At 39.5% G+C, this 24,391-nt stretch overlaps 1 protein-coding gene across 1 annotated transcript; it reads right to left on the reverse strand.

Moving 5' to 3' along the window:
• Nucleotides 1-1,278: 1,278 nt before the first annotated feature.
• On the reverse strand, nt 1,279-20,109 carry gsg1l2b (gsg1-like 2b). The gene is made up of 5 exons (XM_061095306.1): nt 19,769-20,109; nt 18,499-18,546; nt 15,579-15,731; nt 2,504-2,615; nt 1,279-1,579 (listed from the first exon to the last, which is right to left on the reverse strand). The coding sequence occupies exons 1-5, from the start codon at nt 20,067-20,069 to the stop codon at nt 1,279-1,281; spliced, it is 915 nt and encodes a 304-aa protein (XP_060951289.1). The 5' UTR covers nt 20,070-20,109.
• Between the last annotated feature and the right edge of the window lie 4,282 nt (nt 20,110-24,391).

Consider the following 24,391-nt stretch of genomic DNA (forward strand, 5'->3'; position numbering starts at 1 on the left):
TGTGCTAGCAAGGAGCCAGTTAGCTAATAGCTGTTGTAAAATAGCTACTGTAGGTCATGTGATTAAAAAACCAAAAAGTTTGGTTTCTAGAGTGTTTGTGCTAGAATAGTCAAATAGTGAGCCTACTTAAAGTCTAACCTTTACTTCTGTAATGATACAGCACCAGTATAAGCTAGTCCACGGCAGCGTTGTCAATATCAGGATTTGGAGCCACAGCCTTAAAACTATACTGATTATAGTGACTGACTATACTTACAGTATATTATTTATCGTATACTCATTATGAACAATTTTTCAACTCTAAACCTAGAACATTTTTTCTATTGTAATGTTCAGACTATTTCAACAACTACTAATTTAACTGCACATTATGTAGCAGGTGGCACAAATGTCTTCTTCCCCCAAATCCAGTGTAGCCACAGCCCGGACTGATCAAAGAAGTTACATGGCGCTAGGGATAGACAATAAAGCCAAAATGCACTAATAATTATTTCATACCAAATGACAATGTCTAATGTCAGAGGTGGTAGACGGTAATGATGAACCCAGAGAGACTTCTCTTAACTCTGCAAAGCTTTTAAGTGTCTTTCAGCTTATTATTTAGGTTTTGTGGACGACAACTTTGTTGATTTGGTCCAGACTAACCCTGCTTATCTATCCTCTTGTTTCGAGCAGGAAGCTGCTTACATGAAATAATTCTCAATAAAGCCACTGTACACTACCTGCCCAGCGCTGAACGGCAGCTGGACAAACCGAGCAACTAGCTCACAAGTAAGTGTGGACAAAACTGAGTTTAGATACTGGACTTACATTTGCCAGGTTGCCAAAAACATGACTCCAAATGAATGCTGGTGTCGCTGTATGTCTGCTGAATGTTTACATTTTTTAATCAACAATTTTTAATAGATAGATAAATTCTACACACTGAACCTGTAATGTGTAATCCAATGACCTAAATCTGTTTATTGAAGTTTTAAAACTATATTTTAAAACAACATAGAGGTTGTAAAGATTGACTCAACAGTTCAAATGTTTGAAATTGATTCTGTTTTGAATAGCTAGGATCTAGCAAGTTATCTAGAGCCTATTCAATTCATGAGATCATCCTATATCAAGTGTGTGTATTATATATTCCACTTGTTGTAGATTATTGTCACCAAATGGCCAAAAAAACTCAACTTCGACCTGTGGTCTCACTCTGTTTACAGTAATTATCTCTGTATCAGATTGAACATGACAATGACACACAGTTTCTTGACATTGCTACGACTTGCTCCTCTAGCAGTACTCCTCTCCCTGTTGGTTGGGCAGGTTGTTGAGGTCCAGGAAGATGGAGGTGTCGGAGAGTTTGCGGCCGTTGGACGACAGGTCCAGCAGCTCCTCGGCAGTGCTCGGCACAGAGCTGATATACATGTCCCACACTTGCTCCGGAGAGTCCAGCTCCAACAGCTTCTGCTTGATCTTCAGGTTCTTCTCGATGTTTCTGCGCTTGTGCTTGAACTCCAGGATGGTTTTAGTGTAGCGGTTGATGGTGGTGACCGAGGACGCCATGCAGGCTGTGAAGGAACTCCATGCCAGACTAAAGGAAAGAGACAAATAGTTTCAAGCGATACTCGAATTTGTATATTATGCATATTTTCATTCGTTTTTTTATTTGATAGGGGAAGTGGTCATTATTCAAATGACAAATAAATGTAAATGAGCAGGAGTAAGATGCATAAGGAAATTTGTATCTGGTGTCCAAAGTCAGTTTTTACAAGGCAACGTGGGATGAAATAGTATGACCTATCTTATTTAACTACAAATATCTATAATTCCTATGCATTATACATAAAACACAACAAATAACCCATGATTAAAACACTACAGCCAATATTGCTAAAGATGTCCTGAACCTCTCCCAAATAGGCTGAAAATAGATCATGAAAACTTATTTCATGATCTTCCTGAAATTTACTAATAAATAATCTGACTTAAGATCAACATTATTTCATAAACTTGACATTACTATTACCCCAAACTGTCCAGACCAGTTTTGTCATAATTAACAAGATAAGTAAAGAAATTATGTCTGTTTTGATGGCTTTTCAGACTAAACCTTTTACTTGGTTCTAAGGCTTTTTTTCCACCTAGTTACATTTCAAAATGTAACGTTTGGCAACAGCTCGCATTGACCACTTCCTGTTTCAACACTGCTTCCTATAGTGAAGACGAGGTACATATCAGCATCTGCAAGTTGTTACCAGGGCATAAAAAAGTGGTAGTGGCAGTTCAGTGACAGATTTATGGATAATGTAAACAGCCAAAATGCTGCTGTACATTTCAGGCCTTGCAGATACGAAAGAATCATCCAGATAGCAGCTGAAAAAAATGATTGCTAAAAATCCCTGCAAAGATGAATTAAATAACTTAAGGTGATTGATGCAAAGCAAGCACAAAACAAACTTTCCCCTCCTCTTACCACTGGTTTCTTTATGAATCTAAGAACTGTTTGTAAACTCACATGTACGACCAGCTGTAATCCCACGTCTGAGGTTTCCAGTCCTCTGGGCCCAGACTGACAGTCAGCTGGAAAGCAGTGGTGAACATCATGTGGGCCACCATCCCCAACAGACCTGCCACACGGGGGAAGAAGAAGTATTACGACGATTTCATACCAATCACTGCACTTCCATGCAGTCACCACTTGGTAGCAGTGTTACAAAACGTTGGGGAACCTACTCTCTGTGACTGACATGTACACTTTACCAACATATTCTACCAAGCAAATATTTAAACATCAATTAAGCATACACCACATATCCTCTTATATATGACATTCCTTTGTGAAACCTTTTCTCTCCATTAAAATCAAAAACGTCACATTTCAGCTCACTGAAACATCGGTGGTCAAACATAAGAGGAAAGTTAACTTTCAGATTTGTGTACATTTTTGTAGTTACTTCTTAATGCTCTCACCTCGATACATTTCAGTGGTACAATGACTCAACCATGTTTTTTCATTGTTATAGTTGCATAAAAAACGAAAATATTGTTGAGTACATCAGTAGTTTCTCACCAGTTTGTAACCTTTGTGACCCCTGACACATAAGCAGCCTCTTTCAAGTTGAGTCAGTAGCTTTTATTTAAAACCATTTTTATTTGTTTCGTTATTTTTTATGTATTTTCACTTGTGTGTTTTTTATTTGCAAAGCACTTTGTTTGGATTATATAAATACATAATAATGTGTTACATTTATTATTTATAGCATTGTTATTATTATTCCTCATAGGAGACATTTCCCTTTGAAACATGGTTTTAAAATAAAAGGTTTTCAAAAGTTTCAGTCCCACAGGTAAATGATCCAATACTTAAAAGTAGTGCGTCACAGGTATTGTTTTGGTTGTTTGTTTTCGGTTTGGATATCATTACATCACCTGACCATGATAACACTTCCATATTACAGAAAACCAGGCTACCAGATTGGAGCTAAGACTTGAGAAATTAATTCGTTTTTAAAATTCATATAAATCATATAAATCATATCATATAAAAACCTGGATTTACTAAATAATAAGGATACTGCTTGAATTGATGAATTATTTTTGAAAGTGCAAGAATCATGGGCCTCTGCCTCAGAGTTACAGGATTCAGCGATGCAATGTAGGATAGCAAGAGATAAATACAGTCATCCCATCTATGTGTTTTTGTCTGTGAGATAAAAAGAGTCAAAGAGGAAAAAGAGACAAATGACTGTTTGCCAAGTCCTGTTTCTCTTGGCTGCCGCTGCTGCTTCTCATGCCAAGCTTTCCATTCTCACAGAGCTCAGGCAGTTTGCGGTTAGAACAGGGGCAGATTTATAACACAGCGCTCTAAGTACGTTTTTAAACAGAGGGTCAGACATAGGTGCACACAAGCAGTGGCTAATGTCAACTGTTGCCAACTTTTTCTGCTTGTACACAATGTCTTCATAATGTTAGGAGGCTGAAGCTAAAGCTGCTGGAGGCAAGAATCCAAACCATGATCAACAATCCTGAACGAGCATCATAACAGGAGAACGTTTCACCTTAGAGAGGAGATGGTGTAGCCTAGTTAGCTCTAAATTGGCTTTAACATAACCCTTATCTGGCTGTTTACTATTAAAGAACAACCAAAATGGATTTTTTTTTTTTTTTTAGGGCAGATTCAGAAATGGATATTAAGGAGTTAAAACTTTCAGATACCAAGACATCAGCTAATAAAATAAATGTATTTTGTAAATATTTGATTATAATTCTTAAGACGTTGTCATCAAACCTTTGACAAGATATGTTATTGAGGCTTGACATTTTACAGTTTAAACATAAAAAAAGAAAGACATTGAAAATAACAACCAAATATAGAACTTGTATAAAGAAAAAATATTTTTTTAATGTAAAATTTGATCATCTTTTCTGCATTGTTTATTCTGTAAAATATACATTTCAGTATAAATGCATAACACAGATACCAATGAAAGGCCAACATTTAAATACACTAATTTATCTTGATAATTATCGATATCAATTGATGTGAATTTTTATCTTGATATAGTTTTTGGTCATATCATCCATCCCCAATGGAGACAATTGCACAGACAAGCAAATTGAATAGAGCTACCAGTAGTTCTGTGTCCACAATACTCATGGTCCTTTTCTCAAATACACATCTTCCTCTCTTTTTCTCTCCGATGGCTCCTTGTCGTGTTTTCTTTTTTTTATTATTTTCTTTGTCCGTGTGTTTTTTTTCCACTTATGTGCCAGATTCTTGTCAGCTAAAGCCCAGGCTCTGCTGGCACCCGTCACACTGGACCTCTCATCACCCACAAAATAGAACGGGAATAAAAACTAGCATGTGTATCCCTCCAATCCGATTACCACATAAGCCTCCCAAATCCCTGGACTGAACAAGAGCCCAACAGATTTAGCACCAAACACCTAAATTCCCTATCTCATCACTATTAATGCTCATGTTTATTCCTGAAGATATCCCAGTGCAATATTATCATAACGTGATGCAGATGAGAGGCGGCTTTGTGTCGGAATGAGTGAAACAAATCAGATATCGGAGTCTTGGCACATTGTGTCATGTCTAAATTATTCCTGTTCCGCTCGCACAAGGTCAGTTTATTTCATTGTGAAGGCAATGAATGTCAGTCCAGGTTGTTTATTTTTAGTGCTAAAGCACTTAACAAGGACATGAAGTGAGCATCACAGACGCTCCTTACACAGCTCAGGTGTGTTACAGAGATGAACGTGGTCTGATGCCGTTTGTCTACATTATCATCCACTACATGATCACTGGAGGGCAGTAAGGTTAACCAGGGATGGAGAAAAAAATTATGAATACATAGCATACACATGTAATATATCATTATATTGATTTTTAGGATTGTTTTCATTTCATCAAAAATTAAAAGAAGATGCAGATTATCCGGTTTTCCATTTGTTTCCAAAAAAAAAATTTCCAAGACGCAAAAAACACATCAGCCTGTTACATATTATTACTGTGCAACTGTATAAACAAAAACATAAATTCGAGTTGAAACAAGTCTGCAGTTTGCATCATCTGTCTCTGTTCCACTTTTAAATTGCAGCAAAATAAAAAAAAATAGGTTAGCCACAGCCATGGGATCTGTTAAAGCCCAAATCACAAGAGTTTCTCTAAAAGTAAGTTTGGAAAAGAACACCCTTGTTTCAGAGTTAAACACCCAAAAACCTTTGCAACATGTTGGTGTGGTTTCTTTAATCGAAAACCAAAGCAATAAATAAATAGAAAATTGAACATTAAATATTGATCTCAGTTATGTCAATCCCCCTGTGGGCTTTGTGGTAAAAACATTATTAATATAAGGAGCAACATGTCATACACCTGGAAAGTGCTCAGACCTCTTCCTATTTTTATATATTATATGGCACCAGACTCATAGTTCCCTAAATGTGCCTGTTTAAAATAGATGAATTATTCTCTGGGAAAAATGTGAAAATGACAAAAGACTGCCATATCTCACAATGTTAAAGTGATAAAAAGAATCCCAGATCCGCAATACATTTTAATACGTGTGAGTAAGTGTCATGGTAATCTGTTCATTCGTTTTTACATAATCCTACAAATGAACAGGATTACATTCCTGGTGGAAATGACACAATTAAATTTGTTCTCATGGCAATGTACTTTCATTGTGAGATGGTAAAACCTGAATTTGAGAAGTTCTTGCAAATTGATTGAAAAGAAAAACTGAAATATTGCACTGCGGTTGCACCAGAGATCTGACAAGGTTCCCTCCTGTCAGGATTAAATGTTTCTAGGACCCAAATGCAGATGATAGACTTAGAAAAAAATGGAAAATCCACAATTTAAAATAACAAAGAAGACTAACGATGGTGAGTGAAACTCAAACCCTGGAAGCACAAAACAGGAAAGATAAACTAACAACCTGACAAAGACAAAGCGAAAATCACTCCACAGTGAGTTCGCCATTTTGTAGTGGTCTCCGAATGTTTAGTTTAGTTTAGTTAGCAGAGCAGGATATCACAGCACAAAGTGTGGGAAACAAGTTTACTTACACTACATTTCAAGATGATCATTTAATATGCTTTTAACCTTAAAGTATTAATACTAAGTGCAAAAATAAATGGTTATCATTTACTGTGGGATTTTCCACAGGTCGACATTGTTGTTGTTACTGAAGAAAAAATGCTCAGAGTAGTGTCCGAAACTATATAATCCTCTATGTAGAATTCATCATATAGTGAATTAGGAAATAATGAGTGATGAGTGACACAGGTGAAACACATTAGGAACAGGTGCATACGCTCACAGTGGAAGGAAACAGGACAAAGACAGGAAGTAAAGCAAAAGACACACAAGGAATAGAGTTCCAAAATAAAAATGAAACGAACAATGCTGGCTGTGTCTGAAGTCATTCAATAATCACCATAAGTAAATGTTTTATTTTATAGTGCTGTCTAAAGGTTTGGGCAAATCTTGTATACCTTAGTGGACTCATTGTATCCCACAGTATGTTGACAAAAGTTGTGTACAACCGTTTGTCACGACCTGAGCATATGTACTGTCATGCATTGTGCTTGCGGATTTAACAGTAAGAAAAAAAGCCAAAAGGAGACAGGGCAGCAAGTCTCAGCCTTCACTCTTGGCAATTCTTCTCCTTAGTATTCTTTTATTAAAAATATCTTAATATTATTGTCCTGAAGATAAACTCAGACATATTTCTATTAAATCTATTTTCACAGGCTGATTTTAGTCTGTTTTAGCGTACGGCCGTAATATTCCCAATGGCGTAGTTTGATCTTTTTTATGACAAATTTGCGACAATGACTTAATTACCAGTGCAGAGTAGTGTACTCTGTGTTTCTTTTGCTGATGAGCTCATATATAGTCCTTTACATAGACACCCCTTTATAGTGAGATGGGGTTAATGTATGAGTGGGTAACAGAACACAAATCCAAACACCAGGGACACATCAATGACATAAAAAGGCCACACAATAGAAAAAAGCTCCAACACATTCTTTCAAAAGTTCACAAGGCTAGAATCATGATAGTTTCAAAACCATTAACTTTCATCTGGCCCAAAATTGCACCACATGCAGTGTAGGGGCCTAAGTGGAAAATGAGCCAAAACAAATTGGGAACCACTGCTCTACTACATCTCCATTTGGCAGGAAGAAGAAAATCATTTGTGTTATTACCGAAGTGCAAACAAGCAAATACAGCACAGAAAGTCGGAAGCCATCATCACTAGTGCACACAAATCATCAATTCCACAGAAGGTTTGGTTCAGTGTAATAACCGCTCTTAGGGATTTTGTGCACTTGCAGCACAATCCTCTGATAAAAAAACTGAAGGGTGTGCTGTTTTTACAGAAAGTGTGAAATGTATCACCCGGATCATCCTTAACACTAACAGCAAAAACATGCACTTTCCTCCAAACTCTTTTCATTCACTGTCTTCCTCATCATACCCCAGATGACTGACAGCTGTAATAAGGGTTAATCTAGTCACTTATACTGTCCCCATGGACACATAAACACCCTCAATCTTCCCCATTTAAAACACTAACAACTCCTTAATGTCTCCCTTCATTCATACATTTTACACTCTCCCTCTGAGATAAGCCTGAGAGGTTCTTAAAAAGCAGCAAAAAATGAGAGGATTCAAGTTTTTTTGCGAGGATACTTGCCCTCAGTATGAACCTAACAGAGTTCAATTTCCAATTTATGCAAAAACGCCTGACTTCAGGAGACAGAGATTCATGTATTAATTAAACATCAGATACGCAGACAGAGCTGAAAGGTTCAATTGCCGTTCAACCGAAAGTTAGAACGGGCAAAATTCCAGGGCAAGGCCACGAAAACACAGCTCACTGAAGCCTGAATTTGAGAAGCTTCAGTAGCAGGAGAGCAAGCTGGGTTCAACTCCTGTCAGTGAAGAAATGAGAAGACGTGGACACAACAAGTGAATGAGTGGAGAGTGCTCTGACAAATTCCTGTCGGAATACAGGGACGCTGAAAACTGTGTCAACTCTGTGAACCTGAGGAGTGACGCTGACAGATGTCAAATGCACAAAAATCAAAATGCTTTGTGGTAGTTTGTCATGTGCTATCATGTGGGGATGACGACCTGGATCTGATGTTTCAGCGCTTCCCACAGAGTTCATTTAATCTATGGTCGTATCAGGTAACAGATTCGGCGAGAAAGAGAAAGAAACAGAATAAACTGCACTGATGCCACAACTGTAGCTGAAACTATGAGGTCTCACTATCTGCAGGTGAAAACCTTATGGACCACAGCAGGATAATGGGGAAGCTTGAGGTAGCATGACAGCAGAAGTGAGCACACAGTAGCTGGTGGTAGCACGAGAATGCTTGCGGCAAATAATGCAGCACAGACCAACTAAGAGATCTCTTATGTTATTATGAGAAGTTTAAAGACTCTATTAAAGGTATCAGAATAAGACACAAATTCCTTGACACGTTAATTCTCCCAAAAATGTTTGGGCTTCAGTAAACCCGATCCTGATCTTTCTGGAAAACATTTGAATTAAAGTTGCAAGAGACACTAATTTCATTTAATGAGCATTTATTAAGGATAAAGTGTAATGTCAAAAGGATCATTTGTTAAAAGAGAATTATCTTCCCGAATTTGAAATTAGTTTGAAATATATGGACCATTTTCTTATCTTTCAGCTCCTGGTTTTTAGATATGGCCGACAACTTTACTGTTATTGCTCACTAACATCATCTTCAGATGGTTAATTTCAGCATGAAAGCTCAGATAAATCGAAATATAAAGCTCCTGGCCTGCAAAAAGAGGAGGCATCTAACTACTAATGGTGAACACAGTAGAGCATTTGACTGTAGAGAGAGTGATGGTAGGTAAGACATTAACCTGATCATCTGTTCTTGGGTAATGATAAGTTCCATCGGTCAACAAGTAAACATGGTATTATTCATTTAAACTTTTGAACTTATCATAAAACAGACGATAAGCATTACAATTATATTACTGTTTAATAATAAGGTGGGATACACAGAGTGGGCCAGTAAGGGTTTGGGGTTAATAATGAGATATACAGATGTAAATACGAATGTACTGCATATGTAGATATCATGATTAAAATAGTTATGTAAACTAGTGATGTGTTGGGTAATCACGAGGACTATATGAATCATTGTTTTCTTTACCCTACAATGGATCCTTTTATTAAACACTGTATATGTGCATCAGGAGTGGGTCCTCTCTACAGAGGCCTCCATGTTTTTTACAGTAGCCCAGACTGGACAAACTGAACACATTTTGAGTTTTTATGACATCTGAAGGCTACCACAGCACAACTTCATTACTAGATGTCACTAAATTCTTCACACTGAACCTTTAATTTTCAAACAAAGTTTAGTACTAATTTTATGTGCAGATGAATACACTTTAAGTGCATGTGTAGTGAAGGGGAATTAGATATTATTTACAGGGCTGTCTTCCCTATGATCCTTAATTGTTGATGTATTGTAGTTTGATATCATTGAATTTCCTGATATTAAAGATGTGGAAAAATATACATCTACAAGTTTAATGTGAAACAGGGGCAGATAAATGTCACGTGACCCTAAAGAGATGCCAAACAAATAAGACAAAACCAGGAAGGGCACAGCCTGTTCATTGCTTCACATGCCAACAAGATCAAAGAGCACTTAGCTGACTCTGTAATTCGTCTAAAAATCAAAGCATTTGTCAAAGCCGAAAAGTCTTTGACACCTTACCGATCAATATGAAGCCTAAGGCTAAAAATGCCATGTTTCTGAAAGAGCTTGTCCAGACCTTTGTCAGTGGAGTAGGAAGTGTAGTGCGCATGATAGTCTAAACACTTTTTTCGCTGATCAGGGGCTTTACTTTCTAGGCATAGTAAGGAAACCCACTAATGATATTTTCTGATCAAAAGATAGCTCCCGGAATACGACAGTGACTAGAGTCTATCAAAAGCCAATAGACACACAAAGGAGAACTTTGTTGGGTGTCAACCTTGGCCTTGTCCATACATATATGCTTCGCCCTTATGGGGGCAGGGCAAGGAAAACACGCCTCTTATAGCTTTAAAAAAACGAAGTACACCTGTACCTCTCTATTGTAGATCAACTTCTTTGTCAAGTAGCCAGGTATTGGCAGTTATAATAAGTGCGCGTCTGTGGCTTTGGATTTAGCTTTGGTGCGTCTTATCACTTTCCTGTCTGTGAGTTAAGCTCAGCTAATGGCTAGCTTAGTTTAACTAGTGTAACCAGTGGATTAATCAAGTTCAATAATACAGTTACCAACGCATGAAGATCTTGGTGAGGTTGAAGTTTAATATAATCCTCCCTGTACAGAAACCAATATCAGAACCAACAATATCTGGCAACTCCTGTACTACTAAATGTTATATTTGTGAATAGATTTGACAAATGAGGTACATGGTATTAGCTATTCAATTATAGATCTTTTTGATCAATGGGAATAGCCAGGATAGCTGTTTTCTCCAGCTTCTGGTCTTCATGCTAAACTTGTATTGCCTCTGGGATCCAGCTATACTGACTGTACAGACACTAGAGTGGCATCAATATCTTCATCTAACTCTCAGGAAAATAACTATTTAGTAACGTTTTCCAAACAACAGAACTTTAATGTTAACATTTAATCTTGAAGGGTGTTTTCATTTTAAGAAAACAGTGTGACTATTCAAACCATTATTGTTACACCTGACAGAATGAGATGGGCTCCATATGATTATAAGTTGCAAGACTAACATGACTTTTTAAAGGTGTTTTCGAGTCAAATTGCAGCCTACTGGTACTAACTCGGTGTTTCTAATTAAATGGACGCAATGAATATGCAACAAACTTTAATCATAAACAAATATGTCAATGTTTGGAGCTGGGATATACTGGGGGTACAATTCTTCAGCCTACAGTTCATTGAGACATTCCATAACCTGCCAAGTAAGTGGCAAGTTGAGCAGAGTGTCTTTTGCAGCTGATTCACTGCCCAGAGAGTTGGTCAAGATCATTCACAGTGTGGATTAGAGAGAGGGTCACTATTAATTCCTTCGCTGAGAGAGGCAGGAAACTAGCTCAGGGACCGAGAGCCAGCAACTAGAAGCAGAACTAAGGACTCAGAGGAATCTGTTGAGTCTGAATCCTCATATATTGTTTTTTCCTGTATTTACGAGACCGAAGTAAGAGAAATCAAATTGATATATTACCAGCAATAACAGCACCGCCTACATTAGTGCTCTCCAAGGTGCTGGAACTTTTTGTACAGTTTGATAATCTTGGTTCAGGTCATTTGACCTCTGTCGTTTAAAGGCTGGTTTGGTCCCATTGCTGAATTTCAAATCTGGTTTTTGGCCAGAAAAATGGTTCGAGAGAGGCACCGACACTTTTACGGGCCAAAATCGATGAACTGCTTACGTCAGGGGCTGGGGGTGGAATTATCATGACCAACAAGACCAATTCAAACTTTGTGATTTGGAAAAGCTCAATGTTGATAATACAATGGTTGGATGCTCACAAAGCTAGAAGCGACACAGAAGTCCACCATTGCTGTTGGTGGTTTCGGCACAAAGGCTGCTAGGAAAGCAGAAACGTATAGTGACATAAGACGTGGCTCTATGGTTGCTCTCTAGCTAGTGGAGAAGCAAACCGCTTCTCAGAAGGTTCACAAATTAACCCAACTCTGAAGCAGTATTTGTAATTCAATAATTTGGAGTAGAGCCACAACCCTTTAAGGATATAGCTAGTAGGTAGATTCCTTGTGCAACTGCGCAGCACTGAAAAAGATTGTACCCAACTGCTTGGTGGGTTTCACCTTGGTTCTTTCACACAACCTCCTATTTTAAGACACTTTAGGAGTCACTGAGGCCGACAGCTCAAAGGACCCCCCCTATATTCTTATTTTTTCTACGATTGTAATTCTATTTCATCTTTGCTTCTTCCTAGCTATCGGTCGTGGATTAAGGTTAATTAAAGGATAAAAGCGGGAAGTTATTTATGTCTCACTGTTTCTGTCCTTTACTAGCCATTATCATATCCACCCATTACGCCATATCTAATTACACTCTGGGTTGGCCCCATATGTGGCCCTATATATGCCAGAATGTAAAAGAAGAAATAAATCTTGCAATTGCAAGAAAGGGGAGAAGAAGGTTGGACAGTGTCATAGGAAAGCGAGGAGCAGGGGACGAAGACAAGTGTGTGTTCACATGCCATGAGGCAGGAGAGAGAGCGCACATAAAAAAAATCTAATATTAATCACTGCGACAAAATACCCAGTACAGAGTGAGTCATAGAGAAAATGGAGACATCATGCAGATAAAAACAGATGAAAAAGCATGGGGAAGACCAAGAAACGGCAGCGCAAATGTCTTTCACTTATTGTCATCCCCCCGTGCAAAGCCATGGAGGATAAAATTCCCCCTGTGCAGTACGTCCTGATAAGGGGGAGTCTTGCCTGAGGACAGCTTTGCCTGTGAAATAGCTACACACAGCTAGTGTGACGGGCACTGTGCAGACAGCAATAGCCTTTGAGATTGCTCTCTTAAGTGCACAAACAGGCTCAAGGAACATGAAAAGTCAGCTGTGAATACGACATAGCAGGACAGTGCTCGACCTGGGTAGAGAGATGTGATGTGGCCTCCTCTTTACAGTTGTGAGAAGGAGTCAGGAATCAACCCAAAGTTACCAAGAGTGATCAGAAGGAGCTACGGACGCCTCTACCCATGAACGCTGGGTTAGGGCATGAATTAGTCAAGCCGCCATCCCTTTGAATCCTGAGGCATTAAAGAGGCTGGAGTGGGCAGATACTGTAAGTCACTAAAGCAGTTTTTTCAGACATGACCTCCGGGTAAAATCCGGAGAATTGGCTAATGAGTTTACCCAGAATTTGCCTTTCATACATGCAAAATGCAGTTTTCTGCACAGATGCGCTCACAACAGCATCACGTCCTCTGCGTTACTCAGGCGAGAGGTGGAGCAGCTGGGTGCAACAGACAGAGGCTGGTACTGACGTAATAATTCCACTACGCCTTCAAGGACACAATTTATCAAACTGTGAATAAGCAGTTGGTCACCTTCCCGGTCTTGACAGGCCAAGTAGCACTTCAGTCCCACTGTCGAGGTCCCGCCACTTAACATGATGTCCGCTACTCTTTACAGTTGTAAATTGTCCACAGAGCCAGGGAATAGTCGAATGACAGGTGGTTGTATTGGAACTGAATACTCCAGAGCAGGGATGATGTCAAATGTTTTGGGACAATAGAGACATAGAAATATGTGTTTCGAGCTAAGGGCGTGAACCTGTCTTCTTGAGATCGAGGTGAAACTGTAGTCTGCAATACCATCAGGCTGTTGATCTATTTGTCCATTGAGTAATGCTCTGAAAGTAGCTATGTATTTACTTCTTGCTTGCAGTCATGGAAACAAACTAACCCAAGCCCTTTTACCGTTGCCTGTGTCATAGTGTCTTCCATGGTTACTCATGTGGGCCACATCAAACAATGAGGAGAAGAAATGCTTTACACAGACAAAGGTATATGCCACTGTCCATATGAGGCGTAATGACAGCACTTGTGGGCTCATCATCGCACATTTCTTTAGAAATAACATGTTGGAAAACCTCTGAGTGTCTGACAATGGCAGAGTGCTGCATCAAGAACATTGTCCTCGACAAGGGATATGGCAGATTGGTCCTGATCCAGGGGGAGGAGGGTTTGGAAGCCCTGCTCCAAGAAACCTTTAACTTTGGTGATAACACCAAAAGTGGAGACCCAAATAATATAATATGATGACCAGGTAGTGAGGTCAGACAGGGTTGCGTTGGGCTGCCTGGGTCAAGGTGAAGCTGCATATCATGTCATCTGCAGAGGATAATGCGATGGTGGAATAAATGCACTTGCAGGCTGCTGCCTTCTCAATGATTCAAGAAGGCTCTTCATTTGACTGTCAGGGACTGGGTACACATCCACTGAGGCAGCAAAGGCATCTGCCATGTGCTGCTTGTCAGCCTGAGGAAGGACTTTACAATGCAGGCACAACACCTGAAGTGTGCCAAAGGCAGGACTCCCAGCGGTCATAATGTAGATGTAATATAGGACACATTTGAATGATCTTCGATGAACTACATCTCTCTGGCAGTTGTCCAGACGCTGTTCTGTAACATGCTGAGTCCTGTCATTGAGGTGAGGCCCACTGCACTGTAGCCCATATTTAAAAAAATAAAAAATAATTTAACGATGACAGCAGAATACAGTTCCCTGTTATATTCATGCAGTTTGACAAAAGTGAGCATCTTCACCTTCCAATCATTACGATGCTCGGCCTGCACTGCCAAAAATTCCTCCACCTAACAGCTTTCAAAGAACCAAATAATTTAAGCCAACTCCAACTGTATGACCATCAGTTATAAATACTCACTTCTTTTAAATACTCATTCTCTCTGACTGAAATTGTAAGAAACCTTCTGACTGAAATTGTCAGAAACAGCTACACCTGTAGCCCCAATTTTAGTAATCTTGTTTAAATGTAGCTTTCACTTCCATCCATCCATCCATCCATCATCTATACCACTTATCCTTTGAGGGTCACAGAGTGGCTAGAGCAATCCCATTTGACATTGGGTAAGAGGCGGGGTACATCCTGGACAGATTGCCAGCATATTACATGGCCCACATACGGAGACACAACCATTCACGCTCACACCTACAGACAATTCAGAGTCTCAAGTTTAAACTTAAACCACTCGCCTGTGGGCTTATTGAAAAGATGAAAAAAACTGTCTTAATATTTGTAGGTTATACAGATTTCACATCCTCCAGTTAGAACAATTATTATTATTATTGACCAGTTTATTATGACTACAGTAAATATCCACCTATGTCACTGCCCAAAAAAGGCACAAGATGAAAAAAAAAGTTTGAAAAAGTTAAAAAACAACAAAATTTACAAATGTATAATATGCAGATATTGCTCCGTGTAACCATAAAATCACATTCAAATTATCTTAATTTAACTATACACCATTTGATGCTACCAACCTGAGAGCACAGTGAATATGGCAGCAAAGGCGTTGAGCTTGAGGCCATCGATGACATTGCCGAAATGACACACCTCAAGAGACATGAGGATGCCTCCGGTGGCCAGTAGGAGGATGTACAGGCACTCAGCAACAATGCACAGCCATAGCACTCCTGTAGAGAGAATTGATTACGGTAAATGAAAAGCAAAGAGGAAGAACAACAAGAAAAAAAAACAAGAAAACCACATATTCATGTAGTGGGGGTCGAGCATGGTGGAGTGAATGATAGAGGGGTGTAGAGATAGGAAGTGACAGAGAAGGGGGGGTGGGGGATTTAGAAAATAAAATGTAGGTAAGCAAGGGCGAGGGGACAGGGATTGGAAAAGCAGGTGGTTGGGGAGGAGAATGAGTCCGGAAATGTGGACCAATGACCCATCACCCATATCATTAACCTTCACAGTCAGAGAAAGGATATATGATCTACCTAGAGACGTGCAACAGCCTGAGCTCACGGCAGTGTGAAGGGAGAGCACATCATCGGATTTATAAACCAGCCATGGTGTAATTGCTCATATCACCACAGGCATTTTATGGATAATTAATTACAAAATTGACTAGAGTAAAATGCCTATTATCTTAAATATTCCTCGATTATTGTTATTAATAGTTATTTCCCTCAGTTTTTGCCTCTAAATTGAATTCCGCACTTCAGTTTAAGATGAGTTCCATTAAATCTAGAGAGAGGGAGTTGAGGGGAGTGGACAAAATGTTATTTAAAAATGGCTGCAATGCATTTTTATTAAAGCTTAGCGTTTTTTTAATCATATTATGTCAGTATGTGGTAGAGGAGCATGTAGATGAGGACACTAAATACAATAATACAATGCTATCAGAAGCACTGGCATCTAAGCTGTGATGTCAGTGTTTGAGGATGTTTCTTAACTCGAGGTCAGTGTGTATAGTGAAGGTACATTTGGAGTTTTTCTTTTTCCAAACCTCTAAATCGCTGACCACATTTCAGCAGTTCAAGCAGATCTGGTGTTTTGCACCATATTTCGTTGACCAATCAGACGTTTGTTGGTGGAATTAAATATTAAAGGTGGTATTTTTCTAGATTTTCTCTTGATACTCTCAGACTTCCCTGCCCTGGCCGTCTGTAATTCTCAGCTCCAAGCCCGATCGATTTCAAAGTGCCTCATAAATCTATAGGTTTCCCTTTTTTCAAAAACAAAATGAGCAAATTCGTTAAACAGCGCCGGGCACTTTAACATAGCATTTTAACTTATCCACATAATGGATACAGATTTCACAGATAAGTCTCCTGAGGTGTGAACTTGTGACTCTGGATCAAATAACACATGCGAGTGTGTTATTGTTCTTCTATAATGTAAGTCTAGGCAAATCAAGCAAACCTGCACATTTCCAATAGGTCTTTCCAAATTATCCACCGTTCCCAAACAAACAGTAGATTCAAGATTCAAGAGTTAATTGTCATATGCACAACGATTACATTAAGCAGTCGCTTGCAATGAAATGCTTGGGTCACAGGCTCTCTTATAGCAATGCACTGTAGCTAAGACTCATGGTGTGAAAACCAAATACTCAACAGTGAGTGTGCACTGACGGCTGGAGGAACTAATTAGGTGGCACTAGAGTTGATTGATTTGGTGAGACACCACTTAACTTATTACCTAACGGTTTGAGTGATCAGTTCATCCACCGCTCTGTTGTGCCTCTCCACGCCAAAAATACTGTCATGGAGATGATTTAGCCTTCGCCTTTTGACCTTTTTACAGTTGATGTAGAGAGAGGAAGATCTTTTTGTTTGAGCAAGGGATGCTATGTTATTGACTGCCTCCAGCATGATGGACATATTCTCATTGCACAAAGTCGACTAATATGGCTTTAAATCCAGTGTAGGCTTAAAGATTGAAGGAGTATACCAATATTTCAGCTTTTGCATATTGTTCTGACAGCTGTTTGACAGATGAAGGAAAACCTATTGGCGGAGAGTGTTGGCCAGCGTTTCATCACAGCGACAAAGGGTCTTAAACCCTTTTTGCAAAATGTCCACTTGTCACTGCAGCGCTAAGCAGCTTAGTTAGAGCGATCACAAAATAGCCTTCATAACAAAAGGAGCCAGAGATTGAGGGCCCCAAAATGGCCAACCTGAGAGAAGGGTTGTTTTTCTGTCTATGAGTAACTTCTCAGCGTCATCGGAGAAGCACAAGTAAAAATAAACCCAGCTGGATTATTTACTGGTGCTTTTTAGGCTGCATTACAAACACTGCTGCCATCCCCATTCTAAACCTGCCTGTTCTCTTTTCCTGTGTTGATGCACTGGAGCCACTTCAGAATTATTCCTTGTCATTACTGAGTCCTCCTCAAACAGTTATTTTATTGTTTGTGTGATGGACATTGTGTGCAGAGCTTTTTTATAAACAGTCTATGGTGCAGAGTGACGTTTGAAAACCTGGCGTTCATCCTACCTGGTTTATCTGCAGTAAGGATTTCATATATCAGGTTTTCTTTATAAAACTGAAACTGACTCTGCTTTTATTATTGTTCACTTGTTTGTTATATATGTTTGCAGGATTTAATTCTTTGGTGTTATTTTTTCATACATTACATTATGTCTATTAAGCTATGGACTCAATAAGCAAAGGGCACAATCTTCCACGTTCACAACTTTTCAAAATAAAAGCTCTGTAACTTAACTCCATCTAAAACATTACAGCAACAAAATTAACGTTGTGGTCTTTTTTTTCGCACCAAACTGGTCACTGCACTTTCTCGGGCCACTTACAATACATATGCCAAGTGAAACCAATAAATTGAATGGCTCACGAGATATGTGTTCCACAGACAGACAGACAGACGTTTGTGGAATTAGTAGGTAAATGTGTAAATGCTACAGTGTTTTTCACATTTATGCTTACCTCTTTCATTTGAAGGTGCAACATTAAGGAAACTTCTGCAGTTTTCACCTGTAAGAGAATGGACATTGGACATTTTACTGACACTTCAGGAAGTAGAAATTCACTCAGCTGCAACATGCAGATAAGTGAGACAAGGACTTCTTCTGAGACCAGCATTTATCCCGATTGTACTACAGATTTCACAGGTCTACGTATATTTCACTTTCAGAGATCAAACTGAGGAATAAAAAAAAAATCACCATTTGATCCAATCTGCGTAGGGTTTTCCTTCCTCTGTTAAGAACACTTGCAATAACCAACACTGCCACTATACTTCCACCACCAGCATATTCAAATGGGCCAAATACTCTTAAACTGTCAACAAGACAAACGCTGGTATATGGGGCTCAGGAGACAGACATACTGCAGGAGCCACAGTTAGAGAAGCATGCAGGTCTCATCTGGTTTATCTGGAAGTGGCTAATAAATCAGATGGGCAGCTTTCACACACCATAGTAAAATCTGTGGATTAGAGGATGAAATATTACCTTTAATCTCGCTTTCCCTTCCAGTTTTCCATTCAAATGATTAAATCCACGAGCTTGACAGAGAGTTAATTGGCAATTATAAGTAATCCGGTTAGTTTGAGAACATTTTAAGCAAAAGCAATGCAAAACTATCTGATTTCAGCTCTCCAGATGTGAATATTTTCTTCTTTTCTATGATACTACTGAAGGATAGATGATTCACCTCAACCTTTATTATTACCATTATTATTGATGCACTTCCCTATGTTTTAACCGTTTGTTTCTTAATGTGCGGGAATTTATACCTTGTACTGAAAAATACTGTTTAAAATACTGAAAATAAAAGTTAATGTTGATCTTTATCTTTGAAACAAACGATTTTAATACGTCACTTTGCACATCAAAAACATATAAAGGATCATCCTGGATAATGAAATTCCTGGATCAAAAATCCTCTAAATCACCAGTCCCGTATATTTTCAATGTATTATAGGATTTGGTGTTAAGATTTAAGATTAGGGTTTCTCTGATCCAATAAGTGTAACTTTCAAATTAATTTCTAGGATTAGTCTCAAAGTGCATGACTATGTTAAAGATGGATTAGAGATGTTTTGAGGAAATACAAGCAGAGGGAGAGGCGCTGCCTTCTATCACGGGTCATGGATGGACCTGGCTCCGTGGCGCACCGTGCGCACCGTGCGCTCTGGCGCGCTCCGGTCCCGGCACCGGGCAGGATCCCGGAGCCTCTCCCCGTGGAAACTTACTGGTCATGTTGATGTTCTGCTCGCAGGAGAACCAGATGCCGGTGTGAAACTTCCTCATCACGTACTTGTCCTCCCCGGTCTCCCAGATGTACTGAACCAGCCGCGTGTCGTTGACGTTGGAGCTGTTGAACCTGATGCAGAACGACTGCTTGGTGGTGACCGGGCCGGTGCAGAACGGCTTCACCACTTTACGCGTGCCCTCGCACCAGTAGCTGGTGGTGAGCGCGGACACGGCCAGGAACAAGGCGAGGAAGTTCAAGGTGAGAGCCATAGATGCTCTCCGCCGCCGGTCTATCCCCATGACGGCGACCGGCCCCGGGGCGAGTGAGGACTCCTGACTTAATCCCCTCGTTTTGTACGGTTGTGGCGACGAGTCCTTCTCAAATCCTCATGATCCGGTTATTCCCGTTAATGCATTCGCGGCTAATTATCGCGGCGCGTACTGGCCCCTTCAGCTGCCCAGTCCTCTCACATCTGCTCCTCCAGTGCTGCTCACTCTCTCGTTTTGTAGGCTGCCCTCCATACCCACCTGATACACCCCCCCCCGCACACACACTCACACACACACATGGACACACACGGGGGATGAGCTGCGGTCCTGCGCGCATGGATCCTCGATGGCATTTCTCTCTCCATAGAACGAACTGTTGTCTGTGGGTAATTTCTCGTGTAGTTGTCTTCATTTCAGGATAATTCTTGCTTAAGAAAAAAAAAAAAAAAACGATGCAAAACGATGCTGATCTTTTCGGGGTTGTTTAATGGCTTTTATTTTGAAAAACAGTTTGTGCTGAAAACAGGTGGCATCCCACCATTCATAATTATGCCTAATGAAAAAGTGGCTATTTAAAAGTATCCAACCCTTAAAGGACCATTCCTTTAATTTACTTTTGCACGTCCTTAAAGTTGCAGGAATCAGTATAATATGGTCACAGTATAATAAACTCTATCACCAGAGCCTACGGCATATCCCATAACGTAAACCAGTCCTTTCTTTATAGAGCCTCTCTCCGTTGTAAACCTACAGTCTTACAGTCTCTGCATTCTAAAGTGTCCTTGGGTAAAATGCCACATTGTCCCTGACATCTGTTCTGACATTGTATAAATGCTGTGTGACATTATATCTACTATTCATCGTATATTATATATTTGTAAGAACTCTTTTGCAAAATTGCCATCGACAAAACCCCTTATTGTGCTACTGTGCTATATTTGCTTGTTAACACTGAACAAAAAACCTGAGTACATTGAAGACATTACATCCAGCAGATCTTCAGATATAATGGTCAAGAAAAACATAAACATACTTTGTGAGGCCACCTTGACCTTAACCTTAATCATTTGGCTACCAAGATAAAATTCCAATTAAAGTGAGTGTTTGTGCCAAATGTGTGCTTTGTGAGGTCATGGACGGACAGACAACTAATCTGGCCTTTGCTAGCACAGAGGCATCATCATCATCATCATCATCAACATCATCATCATCATCATCATCATCATCATCATCATCATCATCATCATCATCATCATCATCATCATCATCATCATCATCATCTAGTGGTGTAGTTGCATGTTGAAACTGAACAGCCCTAACATCCCATTCCACGTGCGTTGGAGAACTTACTGTGGCCTTAGGGTATTATAAAAACCCAATGGTGTATCTCTAGAGTCAGTGTTTGGTTTGTCCTTTCTGGGCCACTGTAGAAACATGGTGTTGTGAGGAGGATCTGCTCCCAATGTAAATATAAAGGCCTCATTCTATAATGTAATGAAACCACAGCACTTCTTACATCTGGGTGATCGTAGACTCATGAAAACAACATTATTCATTGAATTTATTTATGTCCTCAAATAATTCAAATATAACAAAGCTATCATCTCTGGTGCCTTAAAATCAGCATTATTTTTTACAGGAAAAACACATATCCGAATTTGCATAGAAAAACATTAATGTAAAAGTAAAGGAATGAAAGAAGCTCACAAGTGTGATTCATTACCCAAAATAACAATATTCCCAATGCGAGACATAAATAAACAGACAAAGAACAAACAATTTAAGTTAGAGAGATAGATGCAAATTAGACACAGTGTGAAAGAAGGCAGGATGTTACTGAAAAGTGACCAGTGTTTTTGAGATGTATGGATTTGGAGGTAGATTAAGATTGAATGCTTTCTGTTGTAGTCTGAGTAAATCCGTGAAATATATCAGAAATTTGAATTTGTCAACTGAGTATTGAAAATCACACAGGTTCTCAATAGAAGACATATTTGTAATTTGTTCTTTTAAAAGATTACATGTTTTATAAGTGCAATCTTTATTGGTTACTGTTGGCATAATTGCAATATGTGATAATGTGATTTCATTCATATCATTGTGGTGGGTGTTTTCGTTTTGTATTTGCTGGTAATTTCATTGTCATTTATTACTTCTGGTGGGCAAATAAACATTGTCTGTGTTTGCGTAAATCACAGTTGATTTCCTAAATGTATGTTTTTCATTTCCATTCTAAATATATATATATTATATATATTTAAAATCAAATGAAAAAAATATTTATGTAAACGCTCTACGTATTTTAATTTATACTATATGCTAGAATTTTGGATTTATTTTGAACAAATACTGCACACATTTCCTAAAAATGTTTTTTTCATTCAAACAGTACTGTTTTTTTATCTCTTGAACATCTTTGGTCCCTTGTGTTCTAACATTTCAATGTCTTATCCCATCCTTTCTGCTGTGAATCATACAATAAAAGCCGTCCTAGATAAGACGCAGCCAGTTTGAATGAATCTCCACTGGGAGTCCAACGTGTCACAGATGTCGGGAACCTGGAGAAGTTACAAAGAACTACATCTTATATTAATAATTAGATAGCATATACTTTATGTTGTGCCTTTTCAAACATTTTCAATTTAAAAAGCAATTCCCCCCCAAACCCAAACAGTAGAGCAGTCCAATTTTTGTTTTAATCATAAAAATTCCTTCATAAATACACAATTTATTTTTTGGGTCACCACATTTGGGACCTCTACACAAGATCATCCCATGAAAAAACAAATAACTGGTCACAGCAAACGTTTATCGCTCCACAAAACACACAGATAATGCTCACCGGGGAAATGACTGCCTGCGTCGGGTCAGACTGGACAGGACAGCGTTAAACCTGTGAGAGACACAAAGGAATCTGTGATGGTTGTGTTGGGTCCTGCTGGACGTGTGAAAATATATCTGTCTGGCTGGTGTTATCGTAATGCCAATATTCTGCTTATATGAGTGTGTCTGACAATGTTTAGCATATTGTGATCAGTAATTTCCTCTAAATAACAGCTGTAGATATGAATATGACTCTGGGTGTGTATGTGTGGTTGTGTATGTGTGTGATGGAGTGACGTGTGTGTCTTTGTGTGTTCGAAGGAGGCTGTGGAATTGCAAACGCTTGTCCCATGAGATGAAAAGTCATCATTCTTTCCTCCTTGCCTTCCCCCTTCTTTTGACCTACACCACCCTATTACACGCGCACACTCACATGCACACACACACACACACACACACACCAGCGCAGCAGTTTCATGCTGCTGTAACCCCAGAAGCGAACAATATGGTAGTTCAATTTCAGCCCCCTTCACATTCATCGAACTGTAATCGTCATAATTGATATCAGGGATATGTGTGTGTGTGTGTGTGTGTGTGTGTGTGCGCGTGTGTGTGTGTGTGCTTGAGCATGTCACTCCTACAGAACCCACAGATAATCGATATTAGGTTGCAGTGTCCACAGTGGATAGATGTGACACACACTGTTAGATCGTGCGTCCTCCTGATCCGAGGCTCTCTGTCACCTTCAGCTTGATCTATGGTGCCACTGTAGGAGGAGGAAGAGAGGAGGAGGGGGGGAGGAGGACTGGAATCTCATCGAAGGCCAGCATACCGCTCAACTCCTCTTCTGCCCCAAAGTCAATGAAGAGAAAACTCAGGCGACGAGCAGCGCATTAGATCCCGGCCACATGGGGGTGACCTTGCGGCGTCCTTGATAAACAATATTAGGTGTCTCATGTGCCACCTGTGTTTATGAATATGCAAGGACGAGCGGTCGAGGCAGAGAGATAAATGTTGGAGGCATGTCGTCGTCTCATCAGGGTTAGTTTGCATAGTCTGTTCAGGTGATAGAGTGTCACAGTGATGGGGAGTCAGGTCAAACCCAGCGATGGGCAGTGTGAAAGTCGTAACTTTTATATGTGGTTTATTTCTGTGCATTTACATATTTATTCATCAATAGAAGGTTGGCAAAGCATTGTGCTATTTCCCAAAAGCACATTTACACCTGGAGCTGCACAGCACGGTCATGCACTGTGTCTAAATTCAGTGTCAGGATCCTCTGAAGTCCAAAAACAGGTTGGCAAGTTTAGTTTAATTTTAAAAAGGTCCTCCCGAAGGAGAAATGCTTGTGTCCTGCCTGCAGCACATGCAGAGTATCCTTGGTAGGACTCACGCTCTATCGCATGTTCCATAAATCACAGGTCGGTTGTTTGATGGTGCATTCAGGTGTTACTGCTCAACGTGTTAAGCTGGGAACTAGCATGAGAATATCAGTCTGTGGTGCATTGGCTAAGTAACTACAGGCTTGG

Source organism: Limanda limanda, chromosome 21, assembly GCF_963576545.1.
Source record: "Limanda limanda chromosome 21, fLimLim1.1, whole genome shotgun sequence".
NCBI lineage: Eukaryota > Metazoa > Chordata > Actinopteri > Pleuronectiformes > Pleuronectidae > Limanda > Limanda limanda.

What these genes read in the sequence shown, in the direction of transcription:
- gsg1l2b (XM_061095306.1), bottom strand. Translation starts at nt 20,069, where the DNA reads ATGGGGATAGACCGGCGGCGGAGAGCATCTATGGCTCTCACCTTGAAC. An exon ending in GCAGAACATCAACATGACCA is followed by an intron (nt 18,547 to 19,768) that starts GTAAGTTTCCAC and finishes ATTCTCTTACAG; the next exon opens with GTGAAAACTGCAGAAGTTTC. An exon ending in GATTACAGCTGGTCGTACAT is followed by an intron (nt 1,580 to 2,503) that starts GTGAGTTTACAA and finishes TCTTTCCTTTAG; the next exon opens with TCTGGCATGGAGTTCCTTCA.